The sequence below is a fragment of the Anopheles moucheti genome, chromosome X (assembly GCF_943734755.1).
Source record: "Anopheles moucheti chromosome X, idAnoMoucSN_F20_07, whole genome shotgun sequence".
Taxonomy (NCBI): domain Eukaryota; kingdom Metazoa; phylum Arthropoda; class Insecta; order Diptera; family Culicidae; genus Anopheles; species Anopheles moucheti.
The window spans coordinates 9,736,172-9,756,431 of record NC_069142.1 but is presented as its reverse complement, the minus strand read 5'-3'; the positions used below and the strand labels follow the sequence as shown (position 1 = coordinate 9,756,431).

The following is a 20,260-nucleotide window of genomic DNA, read 5'->3' as shown; positions in this document are numbered from 1 at the left end:
TTTCCAGCTCCAGAAATCTCCCTTCATTATTTCAGACTCTCCAGAAGTCTCCGCATTCTTCTTGAATTATATAGACAACATCTGTCATTTGTGATCATTGACTCTTACTCTTACATCATTTTTAATCATACATCTCTTATTGTACAGCTTGTAACTTGCGCACCTTAATCTCTCTCTGTTGTACTTTGTACCTATTGTCCAGTGCTGCGGACGGCAGGATCGTTTACTTAGAGTCACCAAGACGTAGGTCGTACTTCGGTGGCAGGAACTGGTCGACCGGTTCCTCGTACCTTCGCGGACCAGTCTCCTTCGGTGGTAGATAGTCAATTTCCGGTTCTGGCGGTGGCAAATACTCGTTGTTCGGCGGAAGATACGCATTGTCGGGACGATCGTAATGATACCCATCATCTGTTGGTTTTTCTGTGGTGGTGGTAGTAGTAGTGGTGGTGGTGGTCGTAGTAGTGCGAGGCGTCGTTGAGCGTGTCGTAAACTTGAACGGGCTAATCGTTCGCTGCGTTGGCTGCACTTGGTTTAGGCTTTGGAGACAAACAAAAACATGTGAGTGATTGTGATCGCCAGAAAGTAAAGGTATACTTACTCCGGAATTTCCAGATCCAGCTCGGTGATGGGGTGGTAGCCAAATTCATCGGCAGTGTACCGCACTCGGTATCGTTTGCCATTAGCGCCGGTGTATGTGTACGATCCCATCACGACGAACGTTTTCGAGTCATTTTTCAACTTTCCGATCTGCTCAATCTCGATACCGTTCTCCGTCTCTACGCTGTTAATAAGTAAAAATGTGAGGAAAAATTCAACAAAATGCAATTTCTCATCTTCATGGTGTTGTATCTATAGTGATTCCTATAGATTCTATTGGACCGCAAACTGTCAGAATGTAGGCTTAACTTTAATGTTAGAAATTACCATTTAAGACTCGCAATCTACAATGTCTAAACGTCTCAAATTCTTCAATATTACTTCAATTACTTCTTCCGTACCTCAAATACGAGTACTCCAATATAAAGGTGACTGTAATTGAAAGATACTTACGCATACTTAAACTTTCCCTTGCCCTGATTGCGCACCTCCGCCATCACGATCGACGCTTTCATGACGTTACCGGTGAAGTTGGTTGGATCCTTCTTATCCTCGACCGGAAACGTAAACTCATCCTCGGAGAAGAGATCATCGTTGCGGCTCTTGGCCGGTATCTTAATGCGTGCCGCATGGAGCGTTGCTAGCGCAATGCACAGTATACCGATTCCTCCTAGAAGCTGCAGAACGGAAGAGTACCTAATTAGCAACATAGACATAGAGACCCTAGCACCTGTGGCACACAATCTCCAGCTGTCAAGCTATCAAAATGCTATCAATCAAACCAGGAAGTGGTAACGAAACTGCTACCGGAACAACTTCATTAACCAGCCTATTATGTCTACAGCATATACAAAACAACAACCACTCCACGTGAGATAAATCACATTTGGTGACACCTGCTTCAAAGCATAGTGCATCAATAACAAAACAAAAAAGAAGTAGGAACCGAACACCCGTGAGATGGATCAAACATAAATTAATAAAAATCATCCAATAATACCCGATTTGCAGGCAGATTAAGCTCCCATCGGCTAAAAGCGACCCCAAGCGGGGGGAAAAAACACACAGGTCTGTGCCGCCATTTAAATGGCGTCGCGGCGAACAGTGATTGCGATTACTTCCTCATTATGCTAATCGCCCCCGAAACGCAGATGGATCGTCTTTTAATTATGAAGAAGAATCTCCCACCCCGTTCGGGATAAAAAGCGATTGAAAGGATTTTATGGCTATTATAATTTTTCATTAGCTCAATCATCGCCAGCTTGTTTGCGCCACGGACAGGTGAGATCTGGACCGGTACCACCTGCAGGCGCGGCTGGAAGCCAATGAGTACGAATGGAAAATGAATTTATAACAGCTCCATTTGCCGGGCGGCAGTAGATAAGCCGTCGACTAATCGTTGAAATAAACCCATCAAGGACAAATTAGTCGGATTGGGGTTTTTGCTGTGAGAGATAGAACTCTTTCATACCGGGAGGGTACCTCTTTCTATAGCTGGCAACTCCGAAGACTGTCCAACAGTGGCTCTGGACCACTGTTTACTTCACACCAAACCAAACCAGTCTCAATCAAAAGAATGAAATTCTACAACACCAAAACAACAAAAAAACACATCAAAATTCTGGAAAATGTTTGCCCACATTAATTCTTTGCGGTGATGTTCTACGTGATGTGTGTTGCCTTGCGTAGGCCATTTCAAGAACCACTTACGTGTGTGGGACTGGTTTTTTTATGTTGCCGTGCGTTCTTTGGAGTTCACAGAACTAAAGCACGTGGTTTGGGGTAGCTTGAGTTAAATTATACTCTGTGTGAAATTGTGCTTTGAAGTTCGGAGCAGTACATCATTCCTGGTGAAGTATCTCTCCCACTCTGAAAATTTGAGGAGAATGTGGACGTCACTTTGTGGAGTGTCTCTCCACATCTGTTACTTTGCTCTGGAAATTCCGACCAATGTATTGAGGTGGACCTCCACTTTTAGGAAAATAAAAAATAAATCCAGCCCCTTATTTCTGACTAGATTAGTCCTCTCTTAACCTCATTTAACCTCTTCACACTTTTCCCACCCAATTTCCCCAATGCTCAAAGATCCGGTGAACTGGACGGAAGTTGTTTGATTGACTGTTGAGTTTGAATCTGTTGGAGGGTGTCTTAGAATGTTCAGATGTTGCTAGAACTTATGCTCCAGTTTCTTCTAACCATGATGTCCATGATGTCCTGTAAGGACGACCCTCACTTACATATTTCATTGTTGCTGAAGTATGTGTTCTGTTCACTGTTCACCGATAGCGTCTGTAGCACACTCAAGGTTTCCGGGAAGAGTTCTTCGTCCACCTGATATATACACATACACCACACTAGCACACTCCAACACACACGACAGATGTGGGCAGGATATGGAAGGATCCGCACAGTCTAGCTTACCACCCCAACAAAAAAAAAACCACCGGGTGGGCCGATGCCGATGTGTAAAGGATCAGTTTCGGTGACAAACTAAACCAGACCGAACGGACGGATAAGCGCTTTATACCGGAATCAACATCAACATGACGTGCCCCAAAACTATAGCGAACCAAACCCAAAACCCGAAATAAAGGGGGAACAAAAAAATAAATAAAGCACACCAGCAGTGTCCAACCGCTGCCACCCCCTCCCCCGGAACGGTCTTCTTGTGGGGTGTCATCCTCCCCTCTCCCCATTGTTACGGCTTTCCCAAGTCACCGGAGCACCACGACTCGTTTTTTGTTTTCTTTTCGCATTCGCTCACTCGTTCGCTCGAACTCTCTTTATCGCTCATCGCTCAGCGCGATTATCTTTCTTCGAGCGGTGGTCCGAGCACTCCTCGGTACACACTTGTTCTGGAGCATCTGTGCTAATCTAGCCAACAAAAACCCGTCGGAGCGGAGGATGCGTCCTACGATCAACTTGATATTCCGATCGAAACGTTTCGCGCGGTCAAGCCCAAACGCTTCCACTATCGGACGGACGAATCATCCGAACGTCTTCTGTGCCGGGCGGAGAGCAGAAGGTTTCGCCGGTGATAGTTTTTTTTGTAGATGTCAAATGTCGTGACGGTTCTTTTTTTGTTGAGGTTTTTTTTGTGGAGATAGATGAACAGAGTGCTATTATAATTAGCAATAAAATTTTATCTTTCAATATTGCGCTTTTTTTTTTTAATTTTAATGTCCCAATTCTATGGCCGAAATCGCATCGTGTTTTTACTATTTTTTATATAACTTTTTTTTTAAATGAAGGAAGTAACATATAACACACATCTCATCATGCTATTTTTTGTGTTACTAATTATCAATTCGGCATTCTTGCTATATGCAGAGCTCATCGCTAATCAGTTGTTTTAAAGTTCCAAATATTCTGAAATATGAAGACATAGGCTCAGACCCAGATGTTGACCTGTAACGCTAACTGCTAAGAAGTCTTGGATAGTTTGACAGCTGTGATTAGTGTCTTTTTAGTTGATGAAGCTGATAACCAGAGAGCTCTCAAAAACGAATCCTTCCTAGAATAGTTCTAATCCCAATCCTTTGTTTGAGGTTAAAATGCTCACACACCTCCAATAGAAAACCGTATGGAAATGGTGGAAAAGAAACTGCGAAGAGTGATAAAAGACGTTCAGAGGTGTTTGGCCAGAACAGCATGCAAACTTCAAACATCAAGATCAATTTACGTCAGAGCAGAAAAAGCAACGAAAAACCCCTCTTATTGGGGGTTTTGGAGCGGTTCTACCACGCACTGTTGATAAGCGGCGAGTGGCATATGTATCTGCTACTTGCAAGACCTCTAGATGGTCAGGTACTTCACCAAACACCTACCCATTGTGTTTCATCTCGAGCTCTGATTGCCCCTTCCCGATAAAACACCTGTTCGATCTGTTTCACCGAAGAGGTCATTGATGCTGCGTGTTCCGCTCCCACGGATGACGCTTACACATCCTATTCCGAGCTAGGTTGCTAGGTTCTTATTTACTATTCCGTAAGTTTGTTTGCACAATTACTTAAAGTTCACAATTCAAGCAAATGCCACCTCATTCTACCGAGCGGGTACCTAGAGGGATGCCCCCATCGTCAGTGCTCTTTCCCAGCGCTGAAATCACCGGTTGGGAAGAAAAGCAAGAGTGAACGCAAATGACTATACATGGCCCAAGTAATTTGGGCGGTTTGTTAATGCGGAACACCCACACACGCGCACAGTGGTAGAAACCGGTCCGGAAGATCTTGCCCAGATACCGCGAACCAGAACACCTGACAAACATAGGCGCGCTGCCTGGTTTTATCGGGCTTCTTCTTTACCACTGCTTGTTGCGACTCACTCTTCCACCGTACGGGAAAAAGGTTCTTTGACTTTCAGCCTTTCTCTTTCACGCTTATCATAATCGCCATTTTCTCCACTGTATCATTGGGTTGGGAGAGTAAGATATCTTCAATCTGCTGTACAACTCCAGCCATGGGAATTCTGTGTTCTGTGTTCTGTTGCTGTGTAGCTGAAACTCTTTTCGTATTCCCACTTTCTGGGGGGCAGTTAGACGGGATTCCCTGAAGTGTGATGCCGATAGCATCAGATTTGTATGCATATCAGGGTAAGGTTGTATCTTATGCAGACACGCATACAGACCTACCTTGGATACAAAAAATCCCCGGAGCTGCTCCTTAATTAGCAACAGAGGTTAGTTTAGAGCTAAATTTATTGCAAGAACCAAGAACTTGAAGGCGTTGCATAACTTTCCGGTGAGATCTTCATATATTCCTGCTGGATCTCTTCTTTCTTCCGTTTTTATGAAGTTTTGGGGAGATGCGAAGCAGAATCACCAACAACTGTTATTGCCATACATGGATGTATTGAGACATGCTGCAAGTTAATTAATGGCGGCCAACCAGGGCAGCAGGTCCATCCGATCCGGAAATTATCGTACACTTAGCGGACCATTGCGTACCGCTCAGATCAGGGATCAGCGACTCCATCTACTCAATCACACCGCAATGCCCAGCTAACGGGCGGAACATAAAACACCCAACACGCTATTCACCCGTAGACTAATGGCGTTTGATGGTCATTCGGAATCAACATTCATATGCACTAGCAGACGAAATTGGCTAAACACGAACCATCGACCAAACTTCAGGCACATCACCGGCCGCCTAATGAGCGACGGGTTTCTCATCCACACAAAAACCCGATGATTTTGCGCACTCCTCCCCGGTACCCAGGCGCGTCTTTTCTAGCATGGGCTAAGTGATCGAGCAGATCGGCTGCCCCGAAGGATCAAATTTCTAAATGAGCACCAATTCAATAAAAGCAGATTAGCATACCGGCAGCCAAACAAAGCTAAAGGTAAACAAAAGAGAAGAAGGGGGGGGGGGGTGGGTGGGAACCAAACAAAGAACCGACAAACCCGGGCGATAACAACTATCGCGGGTGAAGTGTATGGCATACAAATTTAATATGCTTAAATATTCATTAAGCTTGATCCGCGTGCGAATGAGTTACTTCTTCGCTTTCGGATATTGTATGCTGTTGATATGGTACCTACAGAACCTGTCTACAACCTTTATCTCTAGAAGCAATTGGTTTGATTGCACCGTTCTAAAGGGGTTTGGAATTGATATTAGCGAAGTCTAAGTCGCTGGCGTATTGCATGTGCTTTTGTGGTCTTGAGAGCACGTTGGATCCGGAATGTAGTGCGACATCTTCAGCTCGAGTCTTCAGACTACTCCGTGAGGAATGTAGCGAGTGTCTTCAGAAAAATAGAGAGTGTATTCTAGAATCTATTAAATTTAGATGTTAAGAATACCTCAGTGTATTATTGTACATCCAATAGCCGACAGGCTGTCAGAGATCCTCAAATTCTCAAATCACCTTTCGCTTCGAACTGATGATGTTCTGTCCTTCAGCTGTGTACCCATTACAAGGTTTCAATATATTCAAGTGCATATATCTTTCAGCATGTCAGCATGTATGCTGCACCTCCGACCGTCAACACCTCCAGATGTGCATGTATGGAGTGTCAATCATGCTTCCTTTCTAATGCTGCACCATCCACGGACCAGCTTGCCATCGAAACACGTGTGATCGAACACGGGCGTGAATCAATGTCATACACGCATCGAACCAGGAACATGATAAGGGCTCCTAAGGTTGGCCGGTCCGCATCGCCGCAGTTGAATGTCATCCCGCGCATTCGTTCCGGCCATGGTCCGGTATTGGTTTGTATTGTTGCCCAAGCGCCTGGGATTAGCAGTTCGCGGTCGGCCAGTTCCCGTGGTGCGCATCTTCTCACGGTCGTCAGGTCAGTGCCAACCAACCAGGCCAGGTGGTTTCGTGACAGTTCGGTTTTATTTAAGAGGCGCCTTGACAAAACACTGTCGGAAACGCCTAAACAATGGCGTTGAGCGATGAGTTGGCGCGATATGTGGCCATCCCCGTGGTCTGGTTAACCCTTGGAGAAAATATTGTCTAACGAATTCGTAGATTAAAGAGCATTATACATTAATGCACGTGACAGGTGATTTTCAGAGTAGTCTTTTGAAATCAACCTGTTTGGAACTTATTAATACAGGAGGACTAAATTTCTGGAGCTTTATCCAGCAATCAACCAAGGGTTAAGGCGCGTTTCAATATCAGATTGGAGACAACCAGGTGTTGATAGCTTAGGAATCTCTCTCCCTTCTTTCGTTGCCTTGCTGTCTTTCTTCCGCAGCGTATCAAGAAGATCGCACTACAGTAAATTATTTCCTTCCGGTGTGCACTTTTGAACTATGCGCAGTAGTTCATGCGAACAATTACAAACCAACTGTCGATATCCATCCTTTAGCTCAGTCATCTTCGACGCCCCGCAGACTAGATCGGCTATGCGGAGCTCGGTTGATTTCCTCATGCCCATAAGTCATTCGGCACTTGGAAACACGACGCATCTTCGTCTTTCTTCACCTGAGTTCACTTCTCTCCTTACTAAAACCCACCGAAACATAAAGCGATCATCATAAAAAAGCGCCATCCGAGTTGCGTAGGGTTCCCCCCCAGCCCAAACGGTGGACTGGCAATATTTCGTTACGATTATTACCTGTCACTGGGGCCAAAAGATTGACGACTTGCGATGCTCTTCAGTCAGTTTTGAATTAAAAATTAGATTAGAGACGGAAGAAAACGGGCACCGACCGGGTGTATGGGTGTGAGCCGGTGTATCCTATAAAGCTGTGGCGGAACGCAAAGGAAAAGAGAAAGAGCAAACGCGATTTTAGCCGGTTTTAGTCTGCCCTTGACGTTTCGGGGTGCGTCCCAAACGGAGGGGGACCATTTTGGGGTGTTTTTTTTGTTTGGTTGTTGTTGTTGGCGTTGTTGCTAATATCAGTTAATGTCTATTCCAAGCGCAGACTGCGCGCGTGTGGGCAGCGTGCGCACTGATTCACTGTCGGAGTATCGGTATCTTCCGCCATGACCCGATTGATAGCTCCCGTCAAGTTACTAGTTATGTCTCACAATCGATCGAATACTAGAAATAACACACTATGGAGCTTTTGTGGACATAACTATCTGAGGATCTCGCATGAGTACTGCTCCGAGTGTCTAGCAATACGTCCAGCAATGAGAATATCTGTTGAAGACTTGGTCGACTGCTCAGCGGTTCTTCCAGATAGTGATTATAGTGGCTCTCCCTTTTTAATTAATGAAAAACTGCAAAGTCGTAATGCTGAAACCTATTGGATTCTTAATCTACAGCACAATTCATATTAGTTTGGAAGCATTTTCTTCTCAGAACAGTGAAAACGCACCTTATCGAGGAGTAGTATTATTCTTTTTCAGAACTACTTGCAGAAGAACCTTGAGAATATGTTAGAATCTGCATAACTTCAGAAAATCAAACGGCAAACTCTCTTGTAGAAGAGATTGTCAGTTTCATAATTTTACCACAAAGATATCTTGTTGTAGAAGAATTCCAACTTCATATCTTTCCCCTCAAATACTTCAGATGTTGAGATGTTTGAGATATGTTGGGGATAGTGAGCATCTTTTGCGTAATCTTTCATTCCTACAGCTTTATCGTCGTTAAGACGCAAGACTTACTTTAAGAGATGCATATTTTTGGGGATTGCTTTCAATGTCATATCAGCTCGTAACATAAGGAACATCAGGAACTAATAGAGAATTTATACGAACCTCACACATCATGCCCACTCACCCATGGTGATCCCGGATCCTATCAAACGCAACCGGTTGGTAGGAGAGATAAAAAAAACTGTAAAATCGTCAATTTACAATCACCATCAAATTCGAACCCGAACCATTAAAACGGCATGACCGAGGTGTCTCTGAGGATGTGATTAGCAGTTTAGCTGGCTAAATGTCACGCGCCCGCGTTTCGCGAAGGATGATGCGCTCAGGCATGTACATCAGCGTGTTTTGATGGTTCTTTTGTGGCGGAAAGAAATGATTGTGTTGTTGCTTTGCGTGCTCTTGGCCATCCTACACCCGTTACACACCATCGGCGGCTGGTAAACAGCAGTTTGCAACCAGCTACCAAAAGTAGTAGCGCCCAATTTACATCACAATTGAACGCATTCGGGTACTGTCGTCCGGTGGGCGACAAAAACACATGTCGCAGTGGCGTTCGGTGGACAGAATGTGAACATTTAAAAATCAAACCGCGGAATGTGTTTGGTGGTGGTCGGCATCACGTCAATCACAAGTCGAACGACTCTGCAGTCCAATCGATCGATCGGATTGATTTGACACGGGCAGGCAGAGCAGTGCGGGACGGTGCGCGGTGATCCACTGTTTTGCCTTGGCATTTGAAGCATTCCATCACAAACGCACTGGGGGTGGTTCATTTTCATTCCCCCGCATCCGCCGTACCGGGAAGATTCATTTCATGGCGGTTTTGTGTGTGAAGATGCCGGGCCAGAACCATGCCGGGTGTATTTAGTGATTATGGAAAAGTGTGACACTGTGACATATGATGCAAAGGTTTGATGTTTGGTTTGAAGAGAGCCTGATCGTAGGTTTTTTTTTTTGGAAAGCTGAAATTTTGAAGGTAAGAAGCATATTATCAGTATGGCATATTAGGTTGTTTGGGAAGGTCTGTCATCTATCACTTCACTGTGTGTCTCGGACAGACGCTTCACCTCTTCATTCACACTGCTCTAAGTCGCTCTTAATAAATCAGAAACAGTTCAGAAACGACATTTTCTAACAGTCTCTATTTAACACCCTTCTTACAGATAAGCTCTACCAGAAGCTTACAGACTTAGGGTCATAACTTACAGCAGCAATATTTCATTTGCTTTGAAGCTCAAATTCAATTTTTGGTTTTGCCCAATCTGTCCCTCCACCATTACCATAAATCAAGCAATTAGCTACACACATTAGGGTAATCGTACCTTAAATGTCAAACCAAAACGACACGAAGAACAAACACAAATGGCATCCAAATTCCTACTAAATCAACGGAGTTGAGTTAATGTAGTGAACCACTTTAATCTTCCAGCCGGGCCTGGTTGCTTTAAAGTTCCGTATCACTAAAGTGCTTGTATCGGCAGGATGTTACTTCACATAGGTCTAAACTCAGAATCTTGAGTATAACTTACACGACAACCAAAAATATTACAGCAAGCTTCTACTTCGCAGATACGATTTATAGAGTTGGTAGAGGGACAATTCTTTTAAAGTAAATTAGTGATAAATAGGGCAAACGGGTTTTATTTATTTGATGAGACGAGAACATTGCTCCTGAGGTTTTGAGGCTAGATTTTTCACATCTACAGCCTTCCCATACTACGGAGCAGATTAAAACAACTAGGAAAAACATTTGACATCGGATTTCTCCAGAATACCCGGGAGTCGAATCCGGCTATGACTTTTAACACCGGAGACGACTCCAATGTAAACTCAGTAACGCTGACTCCGGAGTGCTCGAGAGGTTGTCAAACAGTACTCAAATAAGTTATTCTTATGAGTTCAGTTTCATCAAGCAATTAGCGTTGTAGGTGTACCATCAAGTCAAAACTCTTACAATCCTCAGGATATTCACTTCACTTCAGTCCAGTTCATTTCAGTTACGTTTGTAATAAATCACTAACTACACGTCACTACGTCACTATGTTCACTCATCCTACTATTATTGTCTTCTCTTACCACATAACACTAAAGCGTCACACCAGGCACACAAACATAGTTCAGAGTTTTTGCTTTCTTCTTTATTGAAATATCTTTCTTTTTCTTTTTTTTTAATAGCGGGATCATTCATATAGTTAACATCTTTTTTGTTGTTGTTTTTGCTGTAGCTTTGTTCATCTACTTCGATTTCGAGTTTTTTTTTGTAGTTATTACCCGGCGGTGCACATTCTCGCGCACCGTTCGCCCACCCACTAGCTGCAATCAATACGTTTCTTCACGATTCGTTTTCCGCACCATTTGCTCTCACTCTCACCCAAGCACACTGGTTTTCCTCTTTTTTTTTGTCAATCTTTCCAACTGTATAGCGAATATACACACCTTCAAAACACCTGTTCCGCAGAAACGACACTGGTACCGGACAGGCCGTAACAAAAAAAATCAGACACACCTGTTGCCTTGCAGCGGAATCCATGCAAGCGTTAATATGATAGTAACGGTGTGAGTGACGTTCCATCACCAGAACACAATGAACAAATGCTTGCTACCAAAAAATACTATCCCGTTCCTATTGGTTTAGAAAGTGCGTTACCGGCAAATTGTTCCATTATTAAGGGTGATATTGGTACTGTCACCTCGCGGTAAGTGCGTGAGAGTGAGGGAAAACAGAACGCAACAACGCAATTGCTACTACACAGGGAATCGAAACCCCTGCGGCCAATACACACAACAAATGGCCAGGTGTCCTTTCCTCGCCATCTTGCCATTCGATTCTCTCTGCGCTCTCTCTCTCTCTCTCTCTCTCTCTCTCTCTCTCTCTCTTTCATTTCCCCTTTTTCTTTACAACGCTAATACACCGTACGTACGCACAGGTAGCACACATTTTTTGTTTGCACTTATTACACTAATGCAAATGGTTTTGTGTTTTGCTACACTGTTCCTCTGTTGTTTTCTTGTGGTAGCTCTTACACTACTATATGTCTAGTTTATTTTTTTGTTTGTTTTAGATTTCAATACAATATAATAAATAGATTCTGTGTGTGTGTGTGTTTTTTTTTGTTTAGTTTTGTTTTGTTTTTCTTCCTTCAATCGGTTCGTCTCCGAGGGGTTCGCTTCTTTTTTGTTCTCTTCTTTTATCCATTTCACCTCTCTCTCTCTTTCTCTCCTTCGCGTTCGCTTTTTAACGTCACAATAGACAATTTCGAAACTTATCGATCGTACATTCATTCCCAATTTGCGTAAAACAATCAATGTGTGATAGTAGCGCACAACCTTAACCTCAACGGGCGACAATACCTTTGAATACTAGAGCACATAAATTGTACCTTTTGTGTGTGTGTATGTGTATGTACGTTTTCGTATTTGTGTGTATGTATGTGTGTGTGTGTGTTTAATTCTTCACTTTATTCTTTTTTATCCGAAACACTAAATTGTTCGGAACAGCACTTTCCTCGCCCGCTGGAGACACTTTTCTTTTTGCATTATTTATAGTTCTTTACCCACCCCAAAACGTCCGACCATCCTTACCTTTCACGCTTTCCTCACCTTTTTTTACGCATTCTAGTTCACTTTACATTTCGCTGTCCCCCCTTCTCGTTCTTAATATTTTAATACGCTATACTAAACATGCATCCGTTCGCTTCTTCGCCCGCTTAGTGTCGCATCTTTCGCTTGCCTTGCCTTCTCTTTGTTTGATTTCCATTTTTTACAAATACTATTTTTTGTCACTTTTGTTGGGTTTTTGTTTTCTCCCACTAATTTAGCTACAACGTCACCCGATTTTCACATTTGTGTTTCGATTTAGTGAATATAATTTGTGAGTGTGCTTGCTGTGTATTATCGCCCACAGGTGAGAATGCCTATTAGCCCCTTTGTTTATGTGTGTATGTTTTGTGTGTGTTTGTTTAGTGGCGATAGTGATGCGCAAAACGATAGGTGATGGGAATGGAACAGAACAAATTGTGAAAGAATGAAACGATTGTACAGATGATTTTCGCATACATCCCCTTTGGTGCTGAAATAGGCGGAATGGGTGTGGATAATGATGTTTTGTTTGTGTGTGTTTATATTTGGTCGCCTAGCAAGTGGCATAATTCCATTAGAGATTTGCTTCCATTAGTGCAGAAATGGCAGTACTTCAAGTAGACAGACAATTCCAACACTAAGCACACTTCTTGGTGAGTGCAGTAGCTTCTGGTAGCAGTTAGATAGCACCATCTACATAAAAAGAACAGTAACCGAATCTACATTTGGCTACGTGTGTTACAGCGTACGAAGTAGAATTTAGCTGTTTGTTAGATACTTCAAAGTTATAATTGTATAAGTTGGTGTTTAGGCTGCGCTTAATTTAGTTTTGACTCCATGCACTTCTGCATGGTGGAATTCCTGTACTGGTCATGTTAGCACGACATTTTCAAATAAAATGCTTCTTCCAACACATCAATAAACTGTCGAAGTTTTGTCCAAAATATACATTAAAATTACAATGTATAGTGATTTCTTCTAAATGAACTTTACGAAGAGAAAACATTCATTATTGAAATACATTGGCAGACCCCTTTCAGAGTACAAAATGATACTGAGTACAAATGACTGTGCAGACATGTTGTAATGCCTTTACGATTATGCTGTTTTAAAACAGACACCCAATGCAATCGGTATGCTATTATGTTTCAAGAATAATATTTTTGTTTCACTTTTATGATAAAACCAAAGCTTCAACACACACGCTGCAGCACGGTAAGGATGTATTTAAGTAATAAATAATAGTAATAAAACAATTTGTAAGATAAGTAGCTAACACATGCTGTTGGTTGTTTGTGTATCTGTGTTCGTATGTGCAAAGAATATATTTTCCTGTCTACTAGTGCTTGTAGTACGTACGTGTACATATTGTACCATGTACGAGTATCCAAAAATCAATCAATCGACGAGATTACGTCACCTTGCGCTTAAAATTTCTTAATATTTTATTTGGTGAAAAGGAACATCATTATCATCATCCCATTGATGCATTTTCCAAACACGTGAACGTTCATATCCGCTGTGCAAAAAGAGCATAAATGCAACAATCATCTGTACTATTGGATTTTTCTCTTTCGTATCGTTCCGTTCCAGGTTAAAACAAAAGCTATAAATTTGTCTCATTTCTTTTAACCGTGTGCGCATGTATGTATGTGTGTGTGTGTTTGTAAAGGTGTACATATATAAACTCTCGCCTACAATCGTTCTTTACGCGTTCTCGTCCTTTTAATACTAAACTTCTAACAATAAATGTTATGCATAGCTTTATACGCCATTAAATTGTTGTAGGAGTGTGCCCCGTCCATGTATAAATGTGTATGTATGATGTTGGAGGGGAAGAGAGAAGGGGAGAGTGTTTTACGAGGTTTAAAAGATGTAAAATGTATAAAATACAGTTAAACCACCGAAATGAACGAATACATTTCACCATAAATACACACACACACACATACATTTGTGATGTAAACAACTCCGCACGCACACATACACACATACACATGTTCTAGAAGAAGGTAAATGTGTGTGTTTGTGTGTGTAAAAAATGTAAAAGTTAATCAAGCGGAAAGATTACACGTTATGCGTGAAAGCACACATCATGACTAATACAAATGTACAACGAAACAGGATTGAAAGAGAGCAAGCGTGTGCATTGCACGCATTGGGATTACAACCAAACAAAAAAAATATATTGCGTAAAAACGTTCGCTAATGACTATGTGCTTAATGTTTCGCCAAACATTGTCCTGCGCTTCGATCACCGTCCTATCGCACTAAATTGCACAATAGTGTGTATGTGTCCATGTGTGTGTGTGTGTGTATGTGTACGTGTGTTTGGGGTGTTGCCCACACAAAATGCGCACATTCATCTGTTCGTTCGCTGCCGTTCATCCCATCCCCTAAACCTAGCGCTACTAAACGGATCGTCAACGTCGGTTCATCTGGTTCGGTTATGTTTTACAAGGATCATTCGGCGTTTCGTATCCGCGCACCTGCTGCTCCTTATTGCTAGCTGCATGATACGGGGGGGAGTTGGCTAGTCCTGGACTACCTGCTACCAGAAGCCACATGCTTTTCCTAACATCAAACAAGCAGCAAGGTGATTTTCTTAGCATAAAACCCTCTTCTCATCAGCCCATCTCACAGCAAGAAGAAGACGTAGAAATAGGTATGGACACGTTATCCATTTCGCCTTTACTAGACGTCAGTGGGGCGCTCTGTTGGGTGTCGGGTGGGGTGTATGTACGCGCGTGTCGTTTTAAATATATTATGTATGTAATTGTTTCTCGTCTCTCCATTCAATGCCGCCACACACATGTGCCATCTGCGTTCGTATAAATATATATATGCATATGTATAACGAAATATAGCGCAGATGGCGTGTTTTCTTCGCTTTGTTCACGTCCCTTTTTTTTCTCTTTTGTTTGCCTTTGCTCTTTCCCACACCCACACACACGCTACATGCACGCCCACACGCATACACACCACCAACCGGTTACACAGTGCGGTCGGCTGCGCTTTTACTGTATAACGCAACAGGTGCACTTTTTCTTTTTCTTCTCGTCGATGACGACGTGCGATGCGGACTGTGGCCCCGGTATCACCTGATTGCTGATCGGTGTCGTGCTGCTGTTCACCGTACTGCCATCCGCACCGGTGGTGGTTCCATTTTTCGCTCCCAGCGCAGGTGAACCGGTGGCACCGGTGCCGGTCGATTTGTGAGGCGATTTGGTGCCATTCTGATGGGCCGCTTGCAATTGCGAGGACTAAAAGAGAAAGTAAATTGTTAAAATCGGGTTGAGCAACATGTACCGTTTATCTCAGCGGCTGTCTGTTTATCTGTTTTCAGTTTACCAATACATAACCAAGGACGTCTAACTATCAGAATTAAGTGCAATATGTACATATCAACATTGTCTATTGCGACAATTATTAATTATTACTCAAGGAGTAATAATTAATTATTACTCAAGGAGATGAAGGTTAAAATAACTGATAATAACTGAGAATAAAATTAAAATAAACATAAACTAACAACTATCATACTCGATTTTAACCAGTTTCACTGAAATCATGCTTATCTCCTGCAGTTGGATCCTATGCTAACTCTTTGGACTATAGTCAAGACTCTAGTCAAGACTCAAACTATAAAACAAACCCTAATTGCATTATAATTATGATAGATTGGTCATCTATTGTAGTTTCTTTTGGATAAATGGTTTGTTTGTGAAGCGTAAAATAGCCACCACCATTAATTCTGATGTGTTATTCATCATCGTAGATATGCCAGCTTTTTTATTCCAACAACCTATCCTATTGATCTGAGATAGTGCTTATGAAGCAAATTGATGTTTAATAATTTTAGAAATTAATTATGATTTGATTGATTTATCTACATAACTTGTTGGACATAATGAGCTATTCGCTTAGGTTTTAACAATATCGAATAGCGAAAAACCAAAGCCTCATCTAATGCCAAAACGGACAGCTGTTCTTCAACATTTAAATAGCGTTCAAGCGGTTTGCACCACGTACGCACCTCGTGCTTTGTTATCGCACCGTCTACAACCGTCGTGTCTGGGTCGTCGGTACTGTGATTATCTTTAGGAGTACTTCCGTTCACTAAACTTTGGTCGCCGGTAGGTGTGATCGGTTTGCCACCTGCGAATGGGAGAGAAAAAAAAAAGGATTAGAAATCTGTGTTTTACGCCCAACACCCATCCTTTCTCGTGCACTACCTTTGATCAGATTGACTATTTCATCTGCTTCCCTCGATAGGTCTCCGCCCGGTCTGAATGGATTGTCCCAGCCGGATTCGGTGCTGAAATGTTAAAACAAAAACACACCAGAAATCGATATTAGTGCATGTGAGGGTTGAACAAATACAGGAGAAAAAAAAAACAACAGCAGATTAAAATACAATAATCAAACATCCCCTATCAGAGAGTAGTTTGCTAGGAAATGGAAATAGTTTTGTGTGTGGCCCTCACTCGGCACGCTGTTCCCACCTGTTCAGGCGCGCGAGGATGGTCGTGTTCGGTACGTTCTGGAACTGCTGATGATGGGCGGCATACTGTGCCTGGTAGGAGGGGTTCGGATAACCGCCGGCACTGGCGATGGCCGTTGCCTGTGCGGCACACTCCTTCAGATATTCCTCGCGCGGTACCTCCACCACGTAGTACAGTGCACCGCCGTGCGATTGGGACGGTGTCGTTGCCGTCGAGTTCACCATTTTCGAGGGATTCTTTTGTCAAGTGGGGGGTTTTCCTCCACAAATTTTTCCACACTACACTGCGCGTTGGGGATGGGCACAAAAATGGGGGAAGAAACACGCCGGAATGTTCGCTTTTACTTTACCCACACGGGAGGACCGGTTCTACCAGCCGATACACAACCGTTGCACAATCGGATTAGCAACGGTGTACAACACTACCGACTACCACACCTCTTCGGATGCAACGGGAAAAGCTTTCACAGCCGTCAGTAAAATTTGCCGTTACTATTGTTCGTGTTTGTGTGTGTATGTATGCACTCTCCAGACATGTGACACGGGTACTTATGCACGCTATCGACTTTCGTTACGTTACGCTTACACGGTACAGTTTTTGAACACCAATCCATTAAGGTAACAAGCACTGGGCGTCTCCATCGTGAATGAAAATTCTACACTTTAAATATTTTTTTCAATCATTACCGTACGATGAGCAGCTTTCGGTGATGCTGAATGTTTTCGAAGAAAAAACTTTCTACAATGTCCCAAGATAGCCTTTTGCTGAACACCAAAATTTTATAAGAATGTAATAAAATTAAGAAAAAAAAATACTCTCACGTGTATTCCTAATACAAATGTAATTGCTTTAACGATGTTAGTAAAAATACTATAACAACGCAACAAAAGCATTACACGCACAACTTTTTAAGTCAGTGTCATATTTTTAGCCATCCCTCAGTGGGTCAACAGGGACGAAGAAGTAACACAAAAACGCCACCGTCACCCACCCGTGCACGTTTTTCTCGACGAAAACACGCTGTGCGCTGTGCGGGTGCTTCAAAACGGCTTCATTGCGAACCCAAACATACACGCGCAGTTGGCACAGTTTTTTTTTTGCTTCTTTTGCCCACTTTGCCACAGAGAGTTTCCACTAATTTGCGCGCCGCACGTGTGTAAATTCGTTACACACAACAACAAAAAAAAAATCACACAAACACACGCACAGCTCTGGCAGTTTTGCAGCTCATCCACAACCTGTATGATCTCCCGTTTTAGCATTAAAAAAAAAACAACAACCAAACACGGACGCATATGGCAAAAAAAAAACGGGGGCCGAAAACCAACTACTACCACCCGGCAAGACATTGGGGAAGGAGAAGAAATTCCAATCTTTTAAGATGTCAAAAGAAATTCAAATAAAGAAATACCCTCACGAATGTGTAAGGGATGTGAGTCAACACGGACGCGCACCAAAATACCAAATGTGGCATGAGACACACATGGTACAAGAAGAAATAATTTTACTGCTTTGTTTGAAGTTTTTTTTTTCTGGACAATGAGGATATTCAACCAATAAGCGTAATGCACCACAGTCAACTGATGACATTGCCATGGTTAGTGAGACGGCGGGCTTCATAAAATACTAATCGAATAACTCGGACCGGAAATTTGACGTTTAACGTCAAATTTACTAAACCTCTTTCCTCTCTTCTCTTCTCTCCATCTCTACCAAGTATCGCTACTGACATCGACCAGCAACTGTAGTGGCAGATGTCAATGCGATCTAGCATTCAACTAGGGTCTTTCAGCGAACAGATGAACTTGCAAAACAGAATAGGCAATACCATTGTAATGCCTTTTTCGCACTCCCTCCCTCGTTATTTCGCTCGTTTTCTTCCCCCGTTTCGAACAAGTTGGTTGATTGTGCATACGAGGGGTTGGGCAGACATTGGTTGTTGCCATTATTTGCTGTTTTGAAACCCCGCTGAACTTCGGTTGATTGAGGTGCACCAAATAGAAAGGGAAGAGCCTCACCAAAAGAGCACGTACACTAATACAGCACGCATCCACCACCAATAGAATAGGAATTTAATTTCTGCTGGTCATTGCAAAACACCGTACCAATCATCATCGAACAGCGCTGGGGCAAGGGAGTGAAGCGCACGGGATGGGGTTTTTGTTTTTTTTGCTAGATTTATTGCCCTATTTTTCTCGTTTTGTATCTATTTATTATTATTATTATTATTGTCTCCTTTTCAACGTTGACCTTTAGAGTGGTTTCTGTGCAGCAGTACGAACATTACTGCCGCCGCTTGTATTACTGTATGCCGCTCACTTCACCTTTGTTCTCTCACTCTCTCATTTTAAAAACATACACGCATACTAAAACGTTTCTCTTCGATAAGACTTCTTTTTTCATAATTTCGCATCTGGTAAAGTGGGAATGAGTGTTGGCGTGGATGCTGCCTTTGGTTAGCAAACACTGCACACCCACCTGAGAAACTTCACAAAACGACGCTAGATCTCACCAACGAACTGTTCACAACCAACTGCTAATCTGATCACCTAGCGCGTAAGCGTTAAGCATGATAACATCTCCTACTAAAGACGCTGATAGTACTCGACTCTGCCATATAAACACAGCTAATTAAGTAGCTTCCGAACCGTTCAATATAACGCAGAAGGAATAATTTGTCTCCTGTGCAATGTGCTTCACTCACCAAAAAGGGAACGCGTGCGGAGAGCGAGAGCTGAAGGAGAGTTTACTTTGTGCGCGTGCGCTCCCATACATCGACATGCCGGGAAAGCCTGACATCACCTGTCAGCGGTGACAAATGTGCAGGAGAACATACCAAACTGGCGCGCTATTTGCTTTTTATATTCCCCCTTCCCACGGTCTAGAATATTACCTCCCCTCTACGTCGATCACTGGTTTCAGCGTGATAGAGAAATAGTATTATTATACAAAATAGAAAGAAAACCAGACAATAGTTATGACAAACAGTCGTAACTGTTGCGTGTGAATGTGGGGGATGATATTTATAAAATTCCTTTCGCCTATTTGGCGCTGGTTTTGAATGATTTATAGTGTTCGGAGACATTTGATAGTGCTAAACACCGAAACGGCAGCATGCGCTAGATATAGAGCACATATATTTTTTCAACATTTTCCACGCTGTTCACTACTACCATCACAATGCGTTCCCTGTGGAATGACATTTAGTCCTTCTTGTTGTCTCGCACAGTATCAACCAGTCACTTTCTCTCGCCCTCTCCCTCTCTTTCTCTCTCACACGCAATAGTTTTCCTTGCTGGTTGGTTTCACTTTCTTAATATTGTCACACACATCATAAGGGGGTGAAAAATTATTCCTCAATTAAAGATTGAACAGGTCGTCAATATATGTTGATTGGTTGCTGGCAACAACAATGGATATACACCCGGGCACATCAAACCTTGTCAACGAGTCGAAACACAAACTGATACGGTTTGTAGAGAACTGAACCACTAGCTAGCAGTGTGTGCGCGCAC

At 42.7% G+C, this 20,260-nt stretch overlaps 2 protein-coding genes across 4 annotated transcripts in view; both read right to left on the bottom strand.

The window, feature by feature from the left end:
* LOC128306729 (uncharacterized) overlaps positions 1-20,260 on the bottom strand; it is a 383,189-nt gene that overhangs the window by 325,136 nt on the left and 37,793 nt on the right. For 2 of the 3 annotated variants that reach the window (XR_008287594.1, XR_008287595.1), the window contains exons 4-6: positions 16,476-16,558; positions 16,277-16,398; positions 11,863-15,503 (exon numbers count right to left, since the gene is read on the bottom strand). Coding sequence is in view for 1 of the 3 variants with exons in the window: in XM_053044326.1 (XP_052900286.1) it covers positions 15,258-15,503; positions 16,277-16,398; positions 16,476-16,558 (451 nt within the window). In the remaining 2 variants the exon portion in view is untranslated. Of the gene's footprint in view, positions 1-10,777; positions 15,504-16,276; positions 16,399-16,475; positions 16,559-20,260 lie in introns of those variants that run through there. The other variant, XM_053044326.1, reaches the window with a different exon arrangement.
* LOC128306602 (protein spalten) lies at positions 224-1,313 on the bottom strand. The gene is made up of 3 exons (XM_053044155.1): positions 1,051-1,313; positions 599-781; positions 224-536 (listed from the first exon to the last, which is right to left on the bottom strand). Exons 1-3 carry the CDS (start codon positions 1,311-1,313, stop codon positions 224-226), a joined length of 759 nt encoding a protein of 252 aa, XP_052900115.1.

Excerpts from the sequence above, each read along its gene's own strand:
- LOC128306602 (XM_053044155.1), bottom strand. The coding sequence starts at position 1,313 with ATGTCTATGTTGCTAATTAGGTACTCTTCCGTTCTGCAGCTTCTAGGA. Across the intron at positions 782-1,050 it reads AAGGGAAAGTTTAAGTATGC|CGTAGAGACGGAGAACGGTA; the intron begins GTAAGTATCTTT and ends ACTTATTAACAG. Across the intron at positions 537-598 it reads CTGGATCTGGAAATTCCGGA|CCTAAACCAAGTGCAGCCAA; the intron begins GTAAGTATACCT and ends TTGTCTCCAAAG.